A 25395-nucleotide genomic window follows, 5' to 3' on the forward strand; every position below is an offset into this window, starting at 1 on the left:
AATGGCTTTTCCTGCCCTGCAACCAGCCACCTTTGCAGCTGTGGTTCCACGCCCACATCACCTGTCAACGCTCGTGATTTCATGACGCTGACAACCGCTTGCCTTGTGGACAGGACCTTCTGCGACACGCAAGCCAAACCAGCAGATATAAATTGGACGTTCTCTTCTGTGCCCTTCAGTGGACATGGCGGCCCGGTCGTCTCACGTCCCCTTATGCGTGCAGGTTGGTGACGAAGGATATGGCTTTCATAGCGACAGCTTATGTTTGGTCATGTTGTCGTGTCCACATACCGTTATGAACTGTATCTGTGAATGTTTTGTTGGCAAGCCTGTTGTCGCTATCTGGCGACGTTGACGAGAATCCTGGCCCTTTCTCGGAGGAAACGATTAAAGAATTGCTCGACACGCAGAAGATAATCTTGTCAAAAATTACAGAAATTCAGGAAAAACAAGCAGGGTCTGAAGCTGGCTTCCATGAAGTTCAAAATAGGCTTACGACTATTGAAAACAAGTTACAGGCCCTCTATGAAGCCCACAACAGGCTTGCCAAGATTGAAAAGTCCTTACTGCTAAACAGGTGGAATTTTCTGCTCTGTGAGAAAAGGTTGATGAATTAGAAAATCGCTCTAGGAGAAACAACTTGATTGTGAGAGGTGCGAAAGAAGATGATGAAACAGAGGACTTGTTCATGAAAAAGGTGAATGACGATATCTTCGACACCATACTGAAACAGAAACTGAATTCTATTGAAAGAATACATGAATTAGGAAGAAAGAGTCCAGCCGAGACCGTCCTATAATTCTTAAAATTGCTGATGACAGGGATAAAAGAAAGATACTCAACAAGTGTTACATGCTTAAAGGTACTGATTTTTCTATTAGCGAGCACTACTCAAAAAGAGTTGCCACAATTCAAAAGAACTTGTGGGATTCTTCGGCGCAGGAAAGAAAGGAAGGAGCGAAAGTAAGTCTAATTTTTGACAAACTGAGAGTTGGCAGGGTCATGTCTGCTTGGAATGAGGACACTAACAAACATTACATGCTTAGGAATGCTTCAGAGAGCGACAACGCATCACCTTGTAATCCTTAAAGTTTTAAAATCATAAATATCATTGCAAGAAGCATAGCAACCAAGGCCAAAGACATAGATTGCATAATATTTGAACATGAACCTGATATTATAGTAATTACCGAGACTTGGCTACACAAAGATATTCTGGACGCTGATGTTACCCCGCCTAATTATACCATAGTAAGGAAAGACAGAAATACTAGAGGGGGAGGTGTATTGCTACTAATCTACAATAGCATTCCCTTTACTATTCTTGATGCTCCAAATGACACTGAGACTGTATAGATCAAGATCAGGTTGAACAATCGCACTATCTATGTGGGAGGCGTTTATAGGGCTCTCAAGTCTTCATCTGATCTGCTTGAAAATCGAGAATCGCACTCACCCGGTGAAACAGAAACTGTCAGCTGCCAAAACAACTTTCATTTGCCTTCAATTTGTTGCAAGTTGTGAAAGATTACCTCTTCCTCTGTCCTCGACCTCATTTCTATCTCTTCTCATTTGGCTCCATTTCTGCGCAATTGCAAGATGTGCAATGGCTTGCCAGACCACAAAATGGTAATGACATCCTTCAACATGCAAAAAAATTTGCACCTCTCTCGAATGCAAAACAATTTTAAACTTTGCTGCAGCAGACGATGTTAGTATTCTAGACATGCTCGAAAGTTCATTTAGTGAATTCAAAGAATTGTATGAAACAAATTCTGGCACTGATGTACTTTGGTAGTATTCCTCCGAGCTGGTTACGTTAAGTGTTGAGTGGTACATGTCCGCACATTCAAGAGGAGTTAACAAAATCAATCCCTGGATTACGCGAGAAATAATAGAAGCGAAACGATAGGTAAAGCGAAAGCGTAATCCCTTAATCCCAGCGCTCAACTAAGAGAAACCATACATCGTATGAGTAAACACCTAAAACATCTAGTGAACCTTAAGGGAATAATGGTGCAGCATCAAGTGACCAGGACAGCAGGAGAGCACACAAGCGCCATGTGAATCCTCATCTGTGAAGCGCCATCTAGTGAAGGACTCCCAAAATAAGTCTTTCAATGTTACCTTATGCAATTTTCTAACCGAGGCACCCGAAAAATTCAGCAGGTTTACTTGCACACTCAGTCGGCTAAATCCAGAGGATTCTCAGGAGGGAACAGCCAACCATCTGCTCAAGCCTTTAACACATATTTTTCTACAGTCTAAAGAGCTACAACTGGGGCTAGTTGGAAATGCATCCTTGAAGGTATTGGTGAGCGCTACCAAAATACGGAAAGGGACGAACACACAAGACAAGCGCTTGTCTTGTGTGTTCGTCCCTTTCCGTATTTTGGTAGCGCTCACCAATACCTTCAAGGATTCTACAGTCTACACTAGTGATGATGGTCTCGCTCCTAATTCCACGTCTCCTAAGGATCAGCCAGCCATAAATAATGTACTAATCACTGAACCTCCTACTTAACATTAACATAAGGAAAAGCCCAGGGCCCGATGTATCCCAGATAAATTTCTTTACCGATACGCAGAATGGAAATCAAAATACCTCTCTTATTTCTCAGTCTTCAGTCAGTAATGGTTCGTTTCCTGCGGCGTGGAAGCTAGCAAAAGTTATCCCGATTTTTAAAAGTGGCAATAAAGTAGACATAGCTAATTACCGTCCTATATGACTCATAAGTACATGCTCGAAGGTGCTAGAGCACATAGTATTGTAACGGGCTTCGTGTCGACGATGAAGAGGAGAAAATGGGCAGCGTAGAGAAAAAATAAGCTGGTCGGCCTGGCCGGGTTGAGCTCTCCGCCCCCGTCACTCAACCTTTTAAATAGACGCCCCAGACTTGCTCAGTGCCTGCTGAGTACGTAACAGTATCAAAACACCTGCAATCTTACCTTCAGAAATATAATTTATTATCTAGTGTCCAGCACGGCTTTCGGAAAGGGTTATCAACAATTTCTCTGCTGACCGAATTAGTACATGACCTTTTTAAAACAAATGATTCATGTGGCCAGACCGACATTATTTTTATGGATTTCGCCGAAGCCTTTGACAAGGTATCACATCCTAAATTATTAACAAAAGTTAAGGCAACATTAAAGGGACTATGCAATGAATAAAAAGTTGCTTGTAAATGTTTTCAACGCTTAGAATTGATGCTAAGAAGCATTCACACCAAGTATGAGTCTTCGGAACTGAGCCGGCAATTTATTATGAGTTTTTAAAACCGTGTTTTTTAAAACTAGCGGGCCGATTGGTGTGCTCGTAGTGACCGATTTTGAAACTAAAATCGTGAAAAAAGACGTCACTATACCCATGACGTCACCAGGCCACCACACGCTCTCATTCGCTGGAGCCACGGCAGCCACGATGTCACGGGCACACTTCCGGTAGCCGTGAAAATCGTCTGCTCGTGCCGCCGCGCAACCCTCTCAGGCAAGCGAGCCAGGGCATTGCCTTCGCGCATATGGTTTCAATTTTCCTCTGCCGCCTCCTTCTGTTGGGAGTTCCAGAGCCACTCGCAGTGGCTCGCCAAGTCGCTACTGTCGTCGCAGGAGTTCAGCCGGTACGGCGTGAATGCATAGGGCTCGATGCCCATCGCGGCCGTAAGAGCGAGCAGTCGTGCCTTCGAGGTCCGGGTCCATTACTGCTAACTACAACAGACGACAAGCAAAGAAACCCGACGTGCGCCGCAATCATGCCGCTGACACTGCTGCTGGGGCGCTGGGTGTGACAACTGGAAGTTGCAAAAGGAACGTCAGCAGATGACGTGGTCATGGGCGGCGCCCAGTCCCAGAGCTGTTTTCTTTATTTTTGTCCGGTGCCCCGTATGTATGAGTTGAGGGGGGAGAGGAGGAGCGTAATTTTTAATCGTCTATATCTTGGTTGTTATTGATGCTAGCTTAAAAATTCTTGCGTTGAGGTGACGAGTGATGAAATGCCTATCTCTCGTCTGCTTTATGTAATCCCAATTAATTTATTGCATAGTCCCTTTAAGGAACAAGTATGTCACAGATTGGTTCCTCTCATATTTACATGGTCGTGAGCAGCATGTTCAGATGGGAGAAAGCAAATCTACCCTTTCATGCACTGCCTCAGGGGTACCCCAAGGAAGCGTTCTGGGCCCCCTGTTGTTTCTTATTTTTATTAATGATCTCCCTGAAAACACTGATGTACCAATAAGGCTTTTTGCAGATTACTGCACAATTTATAACCCTATCAATACACTAAGCGACCAGGTAAAACTAAACTCAAATTTGGAAAAAGTAAAAAAAATGGTGTGATGAATGGCAAATGGTCTTAAACCCGAAGAAGACACTCTTCAAGGTGAAAAACGTAGCGCAATGAAACGAGGACACAGAAAGACAGACAACACACGGCGCTGTGTGTTGTCTGTCTTTCTGTGTCCTCGTTTCTTTGCGCTACGTTTTTCACCTTGAAGTTATGAACCAACAAGCCCAAGCATATACCCTTCTGAAGACACTCTTAATGACAATAACTAGGGAAGAAAGTACCATGAATTTCCTATAATATAGAAAATGAAGTAATCCAAAAGACAATGCAGCGTGAATGCTTAGGTCTCATATTTACCCCCGATCTTCGTTGGAACACTCACAGAGATTTTGTGAGCTTGAAAGGTTGAAAGGCACTCTGGAGCCTTGGGCAAAACAGATACCATGCAACCCCGGAAGTAAAATGTCTAGGATATAAGATATTGATCAGACCAATCATAGAATACGCGAACTTTGTCTGGGACTCATACACGAGAAATAATTGCTCAAAGAGTGACAAGGTCCGGTGTCTTGCTGCCAGGTTCATATTTAACAAATACCGACATCTTACCTCACCTTTCGATCTCTGTTCACAAGCTGGTCTTCATACGTTAGAGTCACGTGCAAAGCTTGATAGGCTAAAATATTTGTACCAAATTATCTATAATCAAACTAATATTGAGATGGCAATTTTTTGGCACTGCTGTGAAGGGGTGCCATCGCACAATAAAAAGCAGGTCCTGCGCTAGTACCAAGGACAGACCGCATACAACGCTTAACGGAAGTCACCTGTTGACAACCGCCTCTGTCCCAGTGGGTCTGCTGCCCCCTTCATAACCGCTTGTTGGTGGATTCATCGTCAGAGCTGCGAGAACACTTGGGTTTGCCCTTCTTTTGTGACATTCTTGCAAAGTCTCCATTATATTACACTCTGTGACACCCCCCTCCACCTTACAAGTGACTTCCTCCATCACACCACAGCCATCGCTCATAAAGTAGCTAATTAGCCAACGTGTCTGGCTCCCACAAGCCTCACATGTGCAAACACACCGACAACTGTGGAGGATTCGATATGTATGCATCAATATCCAGCACAGGAGGGCACTGAAAGAGCCGTGACTGCACATCAGAGGCAAGGCCATGAAAGTGGAGAAACACACTTATGGAGAGGGGTTTCGAATGTTTTGTATATTTTTTTTCTGAGCATAGCCCTGGGTTCGAGGTTCTGTTTTAGAATTTCCTGGTTTATTCAAGCCTGGGCTCCGGTCTCAGGGAATGACTGCCTAAACTTCCTTATTTCAGAAGGATTTAACTGTGCTTAGCACATAATTTTACAGCACCAAGGCATTAACTAAACCCTTTAGTGAAAAAAATAAGGTCCTGTAGAGTTGTTTCTCTGTGTGAGGTCGCATTGCTTTACGCTACAGTGCGAATTCCCTTCTGTAACTTGCAGTTTACACTTATGTACTTATTCCTCATCTGAATCATTGTCTTCTGCATCACCACCACCGAATCACCATGTTTTGAGAAGTCTGAGCCCGTCCAAAGAACTCAATAAGCCACCCTAAGTTTACTCCACCTTAATCCATTTTCTGAGGTGGGTAAACTTGCAAAATTTGAATTTTTGGAATTTGGGGGATTTTGGCAGGTCGTGATGACCTCGCAAGGTCACGTGACCTCTCTTGGCCAATCAGGGAATTTCGCAAGAGAGAGGATGCAATTTTTTTGCAAGACGACAACCTAAACACTGTCGCATTAAAAACAGTTTCCTTAATCAGAGCAAACCTTCTCCGCACTTGGTGCTACAAGAAGGTGCCCTCTCTTGTCGCCAAGCAAAGCTGTGCAGAGCCCCTCAAGCTGCTGAGCAGCAACTGGATTAGCGGCTAGTGTGCACATACCTCGGCCGGCACCAAACTCGATGAAACACGACTCCCTGGCCAGCAGGCCATGGTGCTCTGCCAGGCCCAGCAGGGCTGCCTTCTGCGTCAGGTGCTTCTCGGCAACCGCACAGCCAGACAGCGTCCGCAGCTCAGTGGAAAATGCCTCGTGCAGCCGCACATGCTGCTCCGGCAAGGGCACCCGCTCTGCAACAGGCATCGCTGGTCAGCCTGGCTTGATCCAATTTATGGCTGAGAAAGTGGGATTCAATCATTCAACCAAAGAGGACTCTGTGATCGCTGATGAAAGTGAAGGGTAGTGTGTACTAGCCTCAAAGATTCATGGTAAAAAGGTAGCAGCACCTGGAGTGACAAAGTTGCCTTCCCTAACTGCCAAGCAAAGCTGTCACCCAGTGCAGCACCCCTTGAGCTGCTGAGCAGTAATTGCAGTGTGGGAAAACAGCATTTCGCTCCTTTCAAGTCCAATGTTAGGGGAGAGTAGCAGCCTCCTCCTCATCATTAGATGCAGGCCAACATCACAGTTTTCCCTCCTCTTTTAATCGCAAGCCACTGCTTGGAAATGCGTGTCTGTATAGTAGCAGCAGCAAACTGCAGGCCCAATGTTTGTCACACACCAAGCACCCTGGTCTCAAACATCTGCTCAAGCAACACTGCTGGGCTCCACTCTGGAATAAATTCACAATAGCACACTAAGATAAGGACTTGGACTGACACGAAGAAGAAACCCTGAATGGAGTATCCACCGTTTTATGAAATGCAAAAACAGAGAAAGGCCCTGGTGAGTCTACTGGTACTCAAATTAACTACTACGTATGATGAACGGACATATCCTTTGGTGATGTTTCTCCATCCATTCAGATTGTTGCCGGAAAAAATGCTATCACAGATATATACACAAGATAAAAAATTAATAAAATGATGACAATAAATCTCAATAACGCCGAGACAACAGAGACAGAGGAAAACGAATAACTACAGCAAATCTCTTCTGCAAAATGAAGCAAGTCCTGGAAACACCAGGCACAATTTAGAAGTATCATCATCATCAGCCTGACTATGCCCACTGCAGGGCAAAGGCCTATTCCACGTCTCTACAATTAACCCTGCCCTTTGCCAGCTGCAGCCACCGTATCCCCGCGAACTTCTTAATCTCATCCGCCCAAGTAACTTTCTGCCGCCCCCTGCTATGCTTGCCTTCTCTTGGAATCCATTCCGTTACCCTTAACAACCAGAGGTTATCTTGCCTTCGCATTACATGCCCTGCCCACGCCCATTTCTTCCTCTTGATTTCGACTAGGATGTCATTAACCCGCGTTTGTTCCCTCACCCACTCTGCCCACTTAACGTTACACCTATCATTTTCCTTTCCATAGCTTGCTGCGCTGTCCTTAACTTAAGCTGAACCCTTTTCGTTAGCCTCCATGTTTCTTGAACAGGTTTGGTTCCACGGTAAAGACGCTCACCTGCTCAAAGGCTATCCGGTGGTCAGCGCGCTCGCAGTGTTCAAAGAGGGGGTTGGATTCTGAATTCATTAGCCGGATGTCATTTTTGTGTTGTCTTATTCTTTGGTGGAGGTTTTTTGTTTCACCGATATATGAAGCCGGGCACTTTGAGCATGGGATTTTGTAGACGACAGCCGGTTGTTTTTCTCTGGGGACGCGGTCTTTTGGTCGTGGTAAGAAGCGGCCTAGTGTCGAAACAGGTTTGTGAGCCACGTGGATCCCATGTTTTCCGAGAATGCATGCGAGTGCCTCGCTGGTTCCCCTCACATATGGAAGGACAGCGCGCGCGCGTTTCGTTGTTCCATTGTTGTCTGGTGCCCCTGTCCTCCGAGCTTGACGGCGACCAACGCCATTCTTCTATAGGTCGGCGACAACAGTGGCTTCTTCTGCTTTTTTCTCCGCTTCGAAGGAGCAGATTGACTTTGCTCTTCTCAGGAGAGAGGCAACAACAGATCCTTTGTGGCTAGTAGGATGGATGGAATTAAAATTTAGGTAGCGGCCGGTACAGGTTGGCTTCCTATAGACACCGAATTTTAGGTCTGCCCCTTTTCTTCTTATGAAGACGTCCAGGAATGGCAAAGTGTCGTTCACTTCTCGTTCCATTGTGAACTGAATAGAAGGCTCGACTGAGTTGAGGTGTGCAAGGAAATTTTCAACCTGCGATGTCTTCAGAATGCAGAAACAGTCGTCAATGTAACAAATGAAAACTTTTGGTTTTTCTTGGAATAACATCAGTGTTTTCTCTTCGACGGCCTCCATCGTGAGCTTGGCAGCAGTCACCGAGATTGCGGCGCCTATGGCAGTGCCGCTGGTCTGCTTATCTCCCTTGAAGGAAAACGCTGTGCTGCTTAGGCAAGACTCCAAACGTCGGCAGAATTCTGGGTCCAGGCTCGTCCTGGTACCTAGTCAGCGCCCGCTTCGAGGGCTTGCTTCGCTGCGGACACGGCAAAGGGCACAGGAACGCTGGTAAAGAGCGAGACCACGTCGAAAGAAACCATGCACTCGTCCGCTTCCAGTTGTGCGTGGGGAAGACGTTCGACGAAGTGGCTGGAGTTGCACACGTGCGTTGATGAGTTGCCTGTCAGGGGCGATAGGACTCGGTGGAGGTAAGCAGAGAGTGCCTTAAGCGGTGAGGTGGTGAAGTCGACGATGGGGCGCACCAGAACGCCAGGTTTATGAATTTTTGGCAGTCCTTAAAAGGCCAGTGCTGAGCCGTTCCAGCAGATCAAGCGTAAGTAGAGGTGTTTTGATTCCGGGTGGTGCTTGAAGGTGGATGCTAAATGTTTGTTCATTCTGGCCTGAAGTTGTGAGGTTGGATCCTTTCTTAATTTTTTGTAAGCTGTGCTGTCACGTAGTGTTTTGACTTCAAGGAAGCAATGGCTTTTTGTAAGGTATTGTTTGATGAGCCATTTATACATGCAAGGTAATGGGCATCAGGAATTACGCGACCGCAAGTTTGAGCAAGGCTTCAAAAAGTGGCAAGCATTCTTACAGCCAACCTCCGCCTGCAAGGCCGGAAGATTTCTACTGAAAAATGTTCCCTTTTTGCCTTTACTTGCAAGAGCACGTCCCATTACCTTGTATGTATAAATGGCTCATCAAACAATACCTTACAAAAAGCCATTGCTTCCTTGTAGTAATCATCGATCGCAATCTAACATTGAGCCCACATGTCTTGTACATGAAAAGGCGACTGACATTGATCAACCACATTCTCTCCTTTCTCAGAGGGAAGTCGTGCGGAGCATCAGTGCAGTCGATGCTCCAGCTGTACACCACATTATTCATGGGGTTCCTTCGGTACAGTATCCCTGCACTAGAAAACTTGACGAAAAGGAACATACGGTGTCTACATAGTGTTCGAGCTCAAGCTCTCCGGAGCGCCTAGGACTGCCAAAACGCACGTCTACAGCCGCAACACTACTCATCGCTCAGGAGAATCCAGTGACTGCCTATGTCACAATCGAAGCCTTGAGAGCGCATATTCGTCACCTCTCTCAGATTCCCGCACAACATCTTGCAGTCTTCCTGCTAACCGGCCGAGTACATCGTTTGCCAAAATTATTGATGCCCATCGCGGCTTCCTACCAACCCAATTTTCACCAGCCTCTAGACCGTCTTCTCCATTTCGGTGTCTGCACCAACCTCGTGTGCTTGTTTCTATACCGGGCATAAAAAAGAAGGCTGATTTATTGTCGACAGCACTAACAAAGACCACTCCTGAATATTTGCATGAGAAACACGGACACCGACTGCACGTGTACACAGATGGTTCAGTGACCCCTCACAGTTCCTCGGGCTCCATGGTCATCCCCATAAGGCCCATAGTTAAGAAAGTGAAAACATCACACCGGACTACATCGACTGGTGCAGAACTTACTGCTATTTGTGTCGCCATTGAGCATATCAGTGAAGAAAAACCCCAGCAATGGTCTGTTTTTACAGATTCAAAGGCAGCCCTTTAAGTGTTACAATCTTCTCTTCGTCATGGGTCCCATGAACAACTAGTCGCCGAAATCCGAGAGCTCAACCACACAGCCATCAACAAAGGGCATGATATTATTTACCAATGGCTGCCAAGACACAGTGGCATAGCAGGCAACTACCGCGCGGACGAGGCCGCGCATGAGGGCGATTGTATGTTCATCCCCATCTCGAAAGCCGACGCAGCGGGTAGGCTTCGACCACTGGCGCGGGACATCACGCTTGCCGCATGGAATTCAGGCCAATTATCGAATTTGAGTTTAAAAACATTGGACCCAGATCCATCTGGCCTACCACGACGTGAAGCAACTTTGCTGTGTTGCCTGTGGCTTGGTGTAGCTTTCACCAAGCATTACTCTTTTATAATCGGTATGGTTGATAGCCCTGCATGTGCCATCTGCGGGTGTGATGAGACCATAGCCCACATTTTTTGTGAATGCCCCACCTACAGCACCAAAAGGCAGTCTCTCTGCCATGCACTGGAGCGTCTAGATCCGCGCCCACTGACAGAAATGAAGATTCTCGGCCACTGGCCGCGGCGATCGTCGGCGGTGAAGGCCTACAAGGCACTGCTCAGCTTCTTGGACTTCTGACCTGCACGATAGGCTGTGAGTGTACCGAACGCTGTGACTTTGCATACTGACTTCAATTTCCTGCTACTCCCTTTTCTCCATCTTTTTATCCCCTCACCCCTTTCCCCCCCATGCAGGGTAGCAAAGCAGTTATTCTTCCGGTTAACCTCCCTGCCTTTCCTCTTCCTTCTCCTCCTTGTTTGGATATAAGGTACGAGTGATGAGGGTTCCAGATTAGAAAGACATATTCGAATTGGGGCTTTTTTATAACAATGTTATAAACAAGGAGGTTAGTTTCTCTGTTACCATGATGCAATAACCTCCGAATGAAACGCAGAGTTTTATAAGCGTTGGCTCATATGTGGCCAATGTGCGCGACAGCGCGAGCTCTCAACGACTGCGCCATTAATTGTATAACCCCTTCAGGCGCAGGGTCCACATATGTGCACGTGACCTAAGTCTCTTCATATTTTCGTACACAAGGCGAATTTCGACCTTTGAATACTGCACTTTTATCATTTTGACCCTTCCCGTCAAGGTTGTAGCGACATCTCTTGCAGCTACAGTGAAATGCGTTTGCAAAAAAAAGAAAATATGTGCATCACGTCGTTTTTTGACAGGACGAGTAAATAGCTTTACTTTTTGCATTCTACCGTAGCAAATAATCTTCAATGATGCAATTTAGGGCTCGGGATGTGTCGATAGGTTAATGTAGGAACGGCACACCAATTTTCATCGTCATAGATGAAGAACAAGTGCTGTGGTGGACGTTCAGAGTGGCGCGTCCACAAATGAGGACATGGCGCCTCAATGCCGAAAATATCGAAGTGGCATTTTCTCCCTACAACGCGCCGTTTTTTTGTGGACGTATGGTACAAAATGGGCTTACTGCTAATGGGCGTTGAAAACTATGCTTGTACAAGGAGAACGTTGGACGAGTCCAGCGCCGAAGCGTTTTTCGTGAAAATAGCCGATGGAGAAGCACGTACAAAGAATTGCGGCCGACCGAGCAATGAAGACAAGCAGATGGTCGCAAAGAACTGCCACTTAGCTGAGCCGCTGCCAACAAACACAGCACGCTATGACCAGTGCTTAAAATCAGGGAGGTCTAGGAGAATTTTGCGCCCCCTACCAAAATTTCAAAAAGTTATGAGAGACCACCTGTGCTAGATTGTAGAATGCATGAATCCGAAGGAAGCAGTCATTTCAGTGGCGGTCAGAAAATTTTTTCTCTGTTTTTGAAAATTTCGCTGCAGTTTTTAGCAAGAATCATTAGATCTTTATGATTGGCAGCACTACACAATGGGGGATGAAAAAGGGCAACCCGTGCCCTCACACCATGGCCGCTCAGATCCAAGGCAACGAAACAACAATCAGCACACTGGTAGAGCAAGGGGACTATTTGTTTCAGGTCTCTGACATAAACTGAGCAAACGACCTTGAAAAATGATTTCTCATTTTTGTAAAAACCATGCGTAAAACAGGCCGCAAGATGCTCTCTCTCTCTCTCTTTCCACCTGTGCTCAGATGACTCGAGACCCCTTCGATGCAGCCGGACTTTAAGCATTACTTATGATGGAAGCAACCATTGGCCCCCACTTCTGAACACATTAATTACAAAACAGTGCCGACGTGAAGGCTCCACATCTAAATGCCGCGTTCGGTCCTCGAAATACTGGATTTTCCTCTGCCTGTCATCACAGAATGACTGCGTTGATCTGTTTTATAAGTCACGAACTACAGAATAATTGCCTGAAGCATACATTCTCACAGCTAAACATTTATTCATGTCTAGCGATCAGTTAGAAAAGGCAAGCAAATGAAGTAGTGTTTACGTTCATGTATCAGGTTTAAGGCGCTATGTCCACAAATGTGGGCGCAAATAAAATATGCTTAAATATGAATATTTTTGCATAACTTTTTTGCACATCACCTCTGCTTAGTCTACTGATCGTCATTTATGCAAAAAAGATTTTTCCTTTCAGCAGATTTAATTGGCGCCTGAAGGGGATAAGTGTTGTGCAACTCCTGATTCCACGTAGTGAAACATGCAAGTTTAGTTTTTCTAATGTTTATAGTCCTCTGCCAGTCAGAACGGCATTTAGTTAGACTCTGTAGGTTATCATCAAGTCTCAAACAGCCACTAAGGTTAGCCATGGAGTGATAAATGATGCACTAATCAGCAAACAGTCATAGTGAAGAGGCAATAGTAAGTGAGAAATCATTAATGTAGAGAAGAAATAATGTAGGCAAAAGAGAGGGTTAATTGCAGAGACATGAGAGATGCCTTTGCCCTGCAGTGGGCATAGTCAGGCTGATGATGAAAACGGAACCATGGGGAACTCCGGATTTTATGGCCTGCAATGTAGAATGAACATTCTCTATTTTAATGGCCTGTTATTTAAGTATGCCTCGACCCAGTTAATTATCTTGGCTCATTTTAAGTATTAGTAGTTTGTGGGCAACAAGGTCAAAGGTTTTCTCAAGTCAGTAAATATGGCGTCAATCTGCTCTAAATTGTGCACACCACACTGTGGTGAATTCAAATAGCTGGGTTTCACACGACCGGCCATGCTGAAATCCATGCTGATTATTCTAATATCAGCGTCATCATGGCCATTTCAAAATACCCTGACCAGTTTTTCTTCACAATCCATTCAGACATTCTGCATGCACTAACTACCGTAAAATAAAACCACCAATGAGTCATATTTCGTCTATTCATCCTCTCAATAGACGAGAAAGGAGAAAAAGCAAGAGCTAAAGGCGTAGCTTGACAAGGGCTCTTGCTTCATCCAGCAGTCACAGTGCACAGGATGCACAACGGTTGCATAAGTAATAAACAGATATCTGTAGCACATCTTGCATAAAAATCAACATTACTGAAAAAGAGGTATAGAACTAGGAACAAAATTTCGGAATTATATAAATACAAAACAACCTATAAATATCAATTCAGTCAGATATTACTGTAATCATTTTGCAATAACCATTTCCTCAGTTATTTATTGGATATATGTTGCGAGAGAGTATAGCGCAGAGTAGGTCAGGACACAAGAAGAATGGAACAACACGAGCGCTAACTACCAGCAAATTTTATTTCACACATGCAACATATTTGTATACCAAAGATACGCCTTAAAAACTCGAGTTCTTTATCACATAAAAAGATAAGAGGGAGTGCTTACACAAGTCTATCCTTTCAGCTTTAATTATTAATCGCATGGTCATGCCGCTACTTTTTGCTAGCACAGCAGTTTTTTCAAAATATGGTTTGTACGTTTTAGATTCGCATGAACGAATGTGGCCAACAAGTGATCAACGTTTATAAACTGGAAAGGAAAACCATACCTTCAAAAGGACTGAATATGTATCGGGTATGCTAAGCCCCAGTTTTAAGTAACCTGTTTTTATCCCAACTTGACACGACTGTTATTAGTCGCCTTAATGGTAAGGACGTTGTGAAAATCTTTAGATTTGTTGATGATTTCCAAATCCTTGTTAACAGTGACTCTGGCTCACTAAAGTCAAAGGCCGTAGGCATTTTAACCATCATGAAGGATTGTTTTGAACCACTTGTTTTAACCACTGACTTGCCAATAAATGACACTATCAGGTTTTTAGACCTCAACTTCACCTTTCACCCTAATCACATTTGCTGGGCCTACCAGCCTCGTAGTAACAAACATGTATTACAATATCATTGTGCACACTCCAAACTCGTAAACAGAGCCATCGTCAATGTGTTTTCAGAACTCCCTGAGAAAATCATGTACGCACAGGATGTATGAAAGTTTTAAGGAGCAGACCAAAAGGCTGACTGAAGCTGGGTACCCTGCTGATGTCCAGGTGTCTGTTGCTGAGAAGCTTCTAGGAAAACTGAATGAAGATCAATGTCAACAGCCTCTGATGCTCGGTGAAAGGAAGCGCTTTATTCTATTGCCCTATTTGCACAAGATTTCTCATAATCTGAAAAGAATTGGACAGCGCGCAAACGCAACTCTCGTATTTCTGGCACCAAAGAAACTTGCCCCATTGTGCAAGTTTGGGAAACTAGCAACAACAGAGCACGTGGTTGCACGGCTCATCATCAGAAGCAGTATGTGACATGGACTGAAGGTGTCATATATAAAATACCGTTATCATGCGGGGGCCAATACGTCGGGCAGACGCCTCAATCAGCGATTGATGGAACACGCACACGACGTCAAGAACGGGAAAGACAGATCATTTGTTGACCCCATTCGTTCATGGAAATCTAAAACGTGGAAACCATTTCTTGAAAAAACTGCTGTGCTAGCAAAAAATAGTGACATGACCACGCAATAATTAATTGAAGCTGAAAGGATAAATGCTTCAGGAGAGACTTGTGTAAGCACTCCCTCTACCTTTTTGCCTCGTTTCTGAGGCAACGTTACTGTTAGCACAAGTGATGACGCGTCTTTGGTGCGTAAATATGTTGCATGTGTGAAATAAAATTAGTTGGAAGTTGGCGCTCGTGTTGTTCGTTTCTTCTTGTGTCCTGTCCTACAATGCGCTATATTCCCTCGCTATGATCATGCACCAACAAGCCCAAATAAGCCACGCTATTGGATAAACCAGAGCAGAAATAAATGCTACCTCCTAATTTGTTTAACACTACCTCTTGCTGGGCTAGTTGGTGTAACATTGTGTAACAAAAGTAAAAACAGCGCTAATTCTTACACAAACCACACAGAAAGACCAGACAGGACAGCGCCCGTCCTGTCCGGTCTTTCTGTGTGGTTTGTAGCGCTGTTTTCACCTTTGGCTCCTAATCTGTTGAGCAGAACAGGGACCTGGTAATTAACAAGCAGCATGCCATAATTAGTGTGGATTCTTGGTGTTTTTAATTAAAGTCTCCTTGCGCAGGCTGTACCGACTGGGTGACTTGGGCATCGTGCTCTCATATTTTGCTAGTCTAAAATAGTAAATAAGTATTTTACGAAGAATATAAACATTCTTTGTTCCCAAGTGTTTGGAATGAATGGTTAGCTGCTGTATTGCGGAGTGTATAAAAAACTTAGTGGTTTGAAGCGCTGACCCTTCTATTTCAACCCCAGTGCTGTTCCACACATTCCTGCGCTGCTGTTTCCCAAGTGACCCCAATGTCTGCTTAGCTTCTGTAGTTGCTGTAACCACACCTGCTTGGGCCTGCAGTATTTGTGAATAAATAAATAGTGCGCTACTGTATAATTTTAAATCTCATGAACATGTCTTACCTCACCCTACACAGCTCTGCCGCTGTGATTTGAGCACCGCACAAACCACTGCACTGGCCACAGGTGAAACAACACGACTCTCATGGCTCAAATGAATTACAGTCCTCCTCACATTCATCGCCAAGAGATGAGGTATTGAATAGACTTCTCGCAGCAGATTAATCTCTACACCACCGGAGTATTGAAAAGACAACCTTCGAGGAAGACTCAAGCACTCTTTGACACTATACAGTTCCTCCTCTAACACACTATCACGGTAAGTCTGGTAAGAAAGAGCTGTCACACTCACTCACCAATGTGAAAACTGCCTTATTTCTTTTTCGGCAGTGGCCAGCACAGTCACCTGTTTGCACGGTTCTTTCTAACATCCTGTCCGTTGCACTCTCTTAGTGTGAGCGATTAAACCAGGAAGTGTAGTACTAAACTATACAGTCAAGCCTGTTAGTTCTTGCTGATACCTGGTTCAGTGAAAAAAATAATTCATAACACCAAAACAATGTTTGAAGGAGAAGAATGTTTATCAAGACGAGAAAGCTGCACATCAGTGAATGTGCAGAAGGAGGAACTGCAACGTCTACACAGCAAATTCTCACTAGCCCATTTTATCAACACTACGTTTGTAGCCAGCAAACTGTTTCAGAACCCAAGTATATTTAGAAGCTGAATAAACCGTAATGCCGAGTGTATCAGATGTCATGTAGAGCATAAAAATGTGGATAATTTTCATTTCTGCTCACATCACTGTGAATTGGTAGAATATCACGACCACTTCAAGTGTTTCACTGAAGAACTTATCTGTCATTATGAATGCCCACCCCTTATGTAAAACCCCTGCACAAGAACTTTTGAGGTACTGAAAGCAAATAAATAACTAAATGGCTTATTGGTACAGGTGCGGCAGCATATAAAAGAAATGGCATGAGTAAAACAACAAAAAACATGGGAAAAAGATACCGCACAACCACACAACTGGACTGAAAACAAGCCGCGTCACTGATTATGATACGCATTTTCCTTAGGTAATAGATTTATTGACGGGCTGCTGATACAAGTGCTACCTAGCTTTTTTATATGGCAGGCCTCCGAAATGAGCCTCGCGGTCTCATCTGTATATCGGGCGATGATAGTGGTTCGATTGAGATGCGCTTTACAATCGTTATACTCTGCTCAATGCAATGCAAGATGGTTTCTATGCGACTTGTGTCTCTATATCCTTTGCGTGTTCAAGTAGTCGATCGTTTATGCAGCGTCCCATGTCACCGATGTAGAAATTGCCACACGACGTCAGGATCTTATAAACAACACCAACAAGACAGTTGACAAACTTCTTGTTGGGAGCCTTTTTTTATTTTGCTTCCATCCTCATTTACGCATTTGCACAATCCGCTACGTTTATTCCTGGCTGAAAAAACCAGCCTAATGCCTCCTTTGCCCACTATATTCTTTCGATTGTGCGAAACTTTGTGCACAAACGGGATGCACACTGTTTTCTTTCTCTCTGCCTGACCCGCATCGGTGTGCTTGTTCTTTCGCGTACTACATTCAGCAAGTGAGGACTCAGCAACACTTGGAACAATCTTCTTGGGGTATCCCGCTGCAGATATCCTGTTCACCAGTGCATAGAAACTGCCTTTTGCCTGATGATCTTTGCAGTGCAGCTCTTAGGCATGCCTTGGCGATACTGCGCTTAACAATCTCGGAGTGAGCCAACTGGAAAGGCTCTTCTTGGAGCGCGGTGAGTATGCCCAACAAACATGGTAGTTAGAAATTGTCCGTTCTGCCTAAAAACCTGTGCCTTTTATTAGTGGAAGCTCTGAAGTCAATTGGAGATCACTAAGTTCATAACAGAACATGTCAGAAATTAGACACCCATTGTAGGCATCATATTTTTGTCATCAAATATGGTTAAGAAGGGATTCAATTTACTCAGCCATGTATGGGTCTTTTGCTGCTGGACAAACACCAACACAAGAGAATCAACATTTTATAAAGTTATTGCCCCTCCCAGAAATACTTTTCGCACAAAATTTATCATCAATTCTCCCACCCCCATATATTGGGTGTTTCACCTACTAAGTTCTACCATTTTTTAAAAAAAGGCTTTTTCAGTTGCATCACGGGAAGCATCCGGACCACTTGGCACATGATTCTTGGCCAAACAGAACGTGGGGCAACAGCACACAAGAAAAGAAAACACAGAGCTGACTTCCAACTGAGCAATTTATTGCTTCGCTTGCAATAAATACAGGAAGCATCATCTAAAATACAGTCATCGTCTTGTTTTGTCCTTGTAATCACTCAGCGCAGTCAAGAATCACAGCAACAAAGAAGGACATAAATATTGTCACCTTTGTTACTTCTGTCATCATTACTTAGTTTCTTTTTGATGATGGCGTGCTTATGCAGGATGACAAGTGCGAAATATGCCTTGTACAACTCGCACATGGACTACAAGAGTGCTTTTTATGGAATAGCCTTGCCAGCGGTGCAGCACATTAGAAAAGAGCTTAGACGTGCCAACAAGTAGGCTGGTTAACTAATGTTGAAAAGTTCACTTTTTACTTATTACTGGTAGTCTCCTCATTTACTGTGAGGTGTATGGCTCACCATGAGTAATATCCAGATCAGTTTTTAGAACGTCATAAACGCACTTACCCTTCGCCTATTTTACCTATTTCGACAAATTATACCCCTGTCACGCGGGCATTTCGAAGCCCTTGAACCGATATTCTATCGACTCAAAGGCGTCCCGAGCGCAGCTACGTGGGCAGCTTCAATGGCCATCAAGTCAATAGTCTATCAAGTCAACGAAGCAGCGCAAAACTCTATATAGAGATTTCGAGGGCCTTAGAACATTGCCGAAGGTTGCTAGCATTACTTCGAGTGGTGCCAAGTACACTTTCGTACACGATCCATTCACAGTACAAAAGCATGAACAAATATTATTCTCCTAAACTTTAATGCAAGCAGTATGTACAAGCCACGAGCCCGCTTTTACGTCACGGTCTACGTCATCGCCATACCGCGGTGCCAGCTCTACATAAACCCAACGCAAGCACTGGGACGCTTCACTTGGCAGCGGCGGCAGCAGCGGGACAGCACGGCTTACGCTGTATCTCTTCTTCTATGCCTCGCAGATTGCCTATCGTCCGCCGGCCCCATCGATATATCGGCCACCCATGATCATCCCGTGACAAGCCACGAGCCCGCTTTTACGTCACGGTCTACGTCATCACCATATCGCGGTGCCAGCTCTACATAAACCCGACGCAAGCACTGGGGCGCTTCACTTGGCAGCGGTGGCAACAGCAGGACAGCACGGCTTACGCTGTATCTCTTCTTCTATGCCTCGCAGATTGCCTATCGTCCGCCGGCCCCATCGATATATCGGCCGCCCATGATCATCCCGTGACAAGCCACGAGCCCGCTTTTACGTCACGGTCTACGTCATCACCATATCGCGGTGCCAGCTCTGCATAAACCCGACGCAAGCACTGGGACGCTTCACTTGGCAGCGGCGGCAGCAGCGGGACAGCACGGCTTACGCTGTATCTCTTCTTCTATGCCTCGCAGATTGCCTATCGTCCGCCAGCCCCATCGATATATCGGCCGCCCATGATCATCCCGTGACAAGCCACGAGCCCGCTTTTACGTCACGGTCTACGTCATCACCATATCGCGGTGCCAGCTCTGCATAAACCCGACGCAAGCACTGGGACGCTTCACTTGGCAGCGGCGGCAGCAGCAGGACAGCACGGCTTACGCTGTATCTCTTCTTCTATGCCTCGCAGATTGCCTATCGTCCGCCGGCCCCATCGATATATCGGCCGCCCATGATCATCCCGTGACAAGCCACAAGCCCGCTTTTACGTCACGGTCTACGTGATCACCATATCGCGGTGCCAGCTCTACATAAACCCGACGCAAGCACTGGGACGCTTCACTTGGCAGCGGCGGCAGCAGCGGGACAGCACGGCTTACGCTGTATCTCTTCTTCTATGCCTCGCAGATTGCCTATCGTCCGCCGGCCCCATCGATATATCGGCCGCCCATGATCATCCCGTGACAAGCCACGAGCCCGCTTTTACGTCACGGTCTACGTCATCACCATATCGCGGTGCCAGTTCTACATAAACCCGACGCAAGCACTGGGACGCTTCACTTGGCAGCGGCGGCAGCAGCGGGACAGCACGGCTTACGCTGTATCTCTTCTTCTATGCCTCGCAGATTGCCTATCGTCCGCCGGCCCCATCGATATATCGGCCGCCCATGATCATCCCGTGACAAGCCACGAGCCCGCTTTTACGTCACGGTCTACGTCATCACCATATCGCGGTGCCAGTTCTACATAAACCCGACGCAAGCACTGGGACGCTTCACTTGGCAGCGGCGGCAGCAGCGGGACAGCACGGCTTACGCTGTATCTCTTCTTCTATGCCTCGCAGATTGCCTATCGTCCGCCGGCCCCATCGATATATCGGCCGCCCATGATCATCCCGTGACAAGCCACGAGCCCGCTTTTACGTCACGGTCTACGTCATCACCATATCGCGGTGCCAGTTCTACATAAACCCGACGCAAGCACTGGGGCGCTTCACTTGGCAGCGGCGGCAGCAGCGGGACAGCACGGCTTACGCTGTATCTCTTCTTCTATGCCTCGCAGATTGCCTATCGTCCGCCGGCCCCATCGATATATCGGCCGCCCATGATCATCCCGTGACAAGCCACGAGCCCGCTTTTATGTCACGGTCTACGTCATCACCATATCGCGGTGCCAGTTCTACATAAACCCGACGCAAGCACTGGGACGCTTCACTTGGCAGCGGCGGCAGCAGCGGGACAGCACGGCTTACACTGTATCTCTTCTTCTATGCCTCGCAGATTGCCTATCGTCCGCCGGCCCCATCGATATATCGGCCGCCCATGATCATCCCGTGACAAGCCACGAGCCCGCTTTTACGTCACGGTCTACGTGATCACCATATCGCGGTGCCAGCTCTACATAAACCCGACGCAAGCACTGGGACGCTTCACTTGGCAACGGCGGCAGCAGCAGGACAGCACGGCTTACGCTGTGTCTCTTCTTCTATGACTCGCAGGTTAGGCACTATGTGCGACTGAATTATTCACGTTGCTTTTTTTCTGCTGTTGCTACTGCCAAAGTCATTTTTTCTGTGTCTGTTTTTGCTGTAATGTCCCCTGAGGAACAAAAAATGCTGAAAGATTTGAAACAAGAAATTCTTGATATGCGCTCATCTCTGGAGAGAGAATTTAGGAAGGAAAATAGAGAGATTAAGAATAGCCTGGATCATATGAACATTGTTTTGAGGAAATGTGTACCACCATGAAAGATATTCAAAAAGAAAACGCTCAAATCAAGGCTGAGAACGCTTGCCTCACTTCAGAGTGCACACTACTGAAGAAGCGTGTACTGGAAGCTGAGCTCAGAATTGTACAACTAGACCAATATTCCAGAAATAAGAATCTGGAAATCAAAGGTGTTCCAACTTCACAGGGCGAAACCTTTCTGCCATTCTGAAAAAACTAGGAGAAGTTGTAGGTGAGCCTATTAGTGAAAATGATGCTGAAATCTGTCACAGAATTCCAACGAGGGATCCTGGGCAGTCTAACATTGTGGTACAGTTCCGCAGCTGAACAAAACGCGACGCTGTCCTCAACAAAACACGAAATAAGTGATTATCAGCCACTGATCTTGGCTACACACAGTCTTGTGCTGTGTTTGTCAATGAACACCTGTGCTCTGAATTGAAAAAACTTTTGAGCATGATGATCGCGCGAAAAAGGGAAAAGAATTGGCGTTTCGCTTGGATGCGGGACGGGAAGATTTTCGCTAGGAAAAGTGAATCCTCCCAGTCACTGCAAATAATGCATGTTTCTGATCTGGAAAAAATTGACTAACCAAGGTTTCATGGCTACTAATGATGACGTCATGTTTGGAAGAGCTACGCACGCATCATATTTTGCGCCGCATGAAGTTGGCAGCCTGTATGCCGAAAATAAGAACTGCCTATCTTTTATCCATCTTAATGCGCAGCCTGCCCAAAATAAAGAGGAACAGATTCTTGCACTTATCGCTGCGTTTGGCTTTGCTCCTGACATATTAATGGTGACAGAAACTTGGTATCAATGTGAATCGGAAGTTCTTAAGTTACCTGGCTACACAACATTTTTTATGAATCGATCATGTCGAAGAGGAGGTGGTGTTCTGTTAATGGCAAAAAGCACACTCCGTTGCAACATTGTTGCGTGTTTTTCTCTTGTTACGTTGGATTATGAAGCGCTTACTGTTCAGTGCAATGATAATGTTTTCTGCATCCTATATCGACTACCAGGATTGAGCACGCAGAACTTTCTGTCCTTTATGGAAAAATGCTTCTGCTGGGTGACTGATAATGGTTACAAGTTAATTCTGGCAGGGGACCTAAACATGTATTTCTTAAAGGCTTCTACTTCTCGAGAAGAACTTAGCAAGACAATCAAATCAAATAGTTTTGAAAATGTTATAAATAGTCCGACTCGTATTTCGATAGATACATCGGCATTAATTGACGTCTTCATAACCAACATCCACCATTCTAACATTTTATCTGGTGTTGTGAGTGCTCATATAAGTGATCACCTTCCAATATTTCTTTTGATGACCCAGTGTTCACCTTCAACATCCAAACACCGTTTACCACAAATGGTTCGTGATGTCAATATGCAAAGCCTGAAGTATTTTCGTGAGGCAATATCGCTAATAGATTGGTCAGAACTGATGTGTGCCAGTGATCTTTCTTAGAAACTGCTTATAAATACTTTTGCAGTAGGTTTAAGAATACCTATGATAAATGCTTCAAATACATAGTAGTTAAACCAGCACGTAAAGCCAAAAAACCATGGATAAATAAAAACTGTATCCGTGAAATTCGTGCCAAAAACCGTCTCTACAAGACTTTTATTGACACCAGGACTGAAAACGCTTTGCATGAATTTAAGGTGCAAAGGAACAAAGCAAATAGTTTTTTGCATAAAGAGAAGAGACAGTATTTGAATAATTTGTTCAATAATGACGTAATAAAGATATCTGATGTTATCTGGAAGCGTATTAATGGTTTTCTTGGGCGAGGAGATAAGAACACAACTATAACAGAAATTACACCAGGTGATAAAGTTTTATCAAATGAGACGCTTGCAAATACATTTAATAGCTATTTCACAACCTTAGTAAACAGCACTCATGATCCTAATTCTTTGAGTTATCTTCGCTGCAGGACTAAACAATCTGCATTTTTAGTGCCTACTATGGAAAATGAGGTATTTACTACTTTTATGTCTATCAAAAACAGCAGATGTTGTTACGTCGAAGGATTCGAGATCATGCCAATTAAGCATGTCCTGGACTTGATTCTACCTGCATTAGTACACATAATCAACTTGATATTTTCCAGGGGCTCGTTCCCGAGAAGACTTCAGGTTGCGAGGGTAGTAGTTTTGTACAAAGTTGGTGATAAATACGAACTGACAAACTACTGTCCAATATCTATGTTGCCCATTTTTTCTAAAGGTATAGAAAAACTAGTACATGCCCGCATGACATCGTTTCTGATCAAACATGACCTTATAACTAGTATGCAGTATGGCTTTGTGAAAGGGCAGTCGACAGAAACTGCCTTACTTACTCAAAAGGAAATTATATTGCAGTCGTTTGAACAGCAATTATGTACTCTGGGCATCTTTGTTGATTATTCGAAGGCATTTGATTGTATAAATCATTCCACACTACTCCCCAAACTTGAACATTATGGATTTCGTGGCGTATTTCTTGAATTAATACAGTCGTATCTGCAACACCGTATGCAACAAGTGATCATAGAACGATATGTGTCTAATTTAAAGCCAGTTCACGCGGGAGTGCCACAAGGAAGTATTTTGGGGCCCCTGCTTTTTTGTATTTATATCAATGACTTAGTTACTATAGATAATAATGTGAAATTTATTATGTACGCGGACGACACAACTATTCTGGTTACCGCACCGAATTCCAGAGAGGCTATCGGTATCGCAAATGAAGCACTAACAAAACTGTCCTCGTGGTCTACCGCAAATTCACTTAGCATAAATATTAAGAAAACAACAGCTGTTCTGTTCAGACCGAGAAATCGTAATGTCGCTACAGACCTAACATTACAACTTAATAAGTCTACTATTCCGATTGTGCCTACTGTTAAATGTCTGGGGTTGTATTCGAACAACATATGTCGTGGAATTTGCATGTGGATTTAGTCGCTCCAAAAATATCCCGTGTGAGTGGAATTTTATGCAGGTTAAGATATTTTCTCCCTAAAAGCATCAAACTTCTCCTATACAAATCCTTGCTTCTCAGCCAAATTCATTATTGCCATCTTGTTTGGGGTACTACGACACTTTCTAATATCACCACATTACACAGAATACAAAAAAAGGCCATCCGTAGTATTCTGGACGTTCCCCACGACACACATATGCCCCCACTTTTCAAAAAACTGAATTTACTTCCTATGCCTGATATTTATGAGCAAACACTAATTCACCGATATAAGACAGGTATTAAAAGAAATAATAACACGTTAAATACTATATCGAACTTAAAACGTAGAGATGGGAAGCTAAATACACGCAGTTGCGAACTCTGGGAGATGTCATGGGTAAGGACTAATTACATACCAAATGTTACGCTGTACATTACCATCTTGTCTAAATAAAATTAACACTGTATAAGTTTCATTATTGTGCTATCTAGGTAGCTATCTTTTCCTTGTTTCCGCAAAAATGGAAGAAATTGTTTTTGTAACACTGTATTTGCCGAATTGTGCATTGCAGTATGTTTTATGTGACCCATTTGTTGATTTCATATATGTATAATGTGCATTAGTAATTAGCATTAATTCTTTCGGTTTCAATTGTACGTGAGTGCTGTATGTACTGCATACACTTTGTTTCACTTGAATTCATTTTACGCATATATGTATGTATATATTATATATATATGCTATGTCTGACACTCGTGTTATTGGGACTTAGGTAATTCTAGCTTAATCTGTAATACCTAACCCTATGCTCTGTCACTGCTTGTTAAAAGGGGCTGCGGACCTTGTCAAGCCACAAAAGGCTTTTTGTTTCGCAGTCCTCAACATTGTAGTGTTGAAATAAATTGAACTGAATTGAATTGAATATTGTATCAGTCTCGTTTAAAGCGCATTAATTTTATACTCTCCATCGCAGAAGACAGAAATGCCAGCAGTATCAGCGTTGCCAGAGCGCTACAAAACTATGACAACAAATCCTAAAAAAGGCAGTGTCCTTCAAGACAACGCAACTGGCCTTTAATAAC

General features: G+C 44.5%; 1 protein-coding gene across 3 annotated transcripts in view; it reads right to left on the reverse strand.

Annotated features, from left to right (window-relative positions):
* LOC144111049 (tRNA:m(4)X modification enzyme TRM13 homolog) overlaps positions 1–25395 on the reverse strand; it is a 90310-nt gene that overhangs the window by 48999 nt on the left and 15916 nt on the right. For all 3 annotated transcript variants that reach the window (XM_077644156.1, XM_077644155.1, XM_077644157.1), the window contains one exon: positions 6225–6410. In XM_077644156.1, the coding sequence (XP_077500282.1) occupies positions 6225–6410 (186 nt within the window). The remainder of the gene's footprint in view (positions 1–6224; positions 6411–25395) is intronic.

The sequence above is a fragment of the Amblyomma americanum genome, chromosome 11 (assembly GCF_052857255.1).
Source record: "Amblyomma americanum isolate KBUSLIRL-KWMA chromosome 11, ASM5285725v1, whole genome shotgun sequence".
In the NCBI taxonomy this organism is placed as follows: domain Eukaryota; kingdom Metazoa; phylum Arthropoda; class Arachnida; order Ixodida; family Ixodidae; genus Amblyomma; species Amblyomma americanum.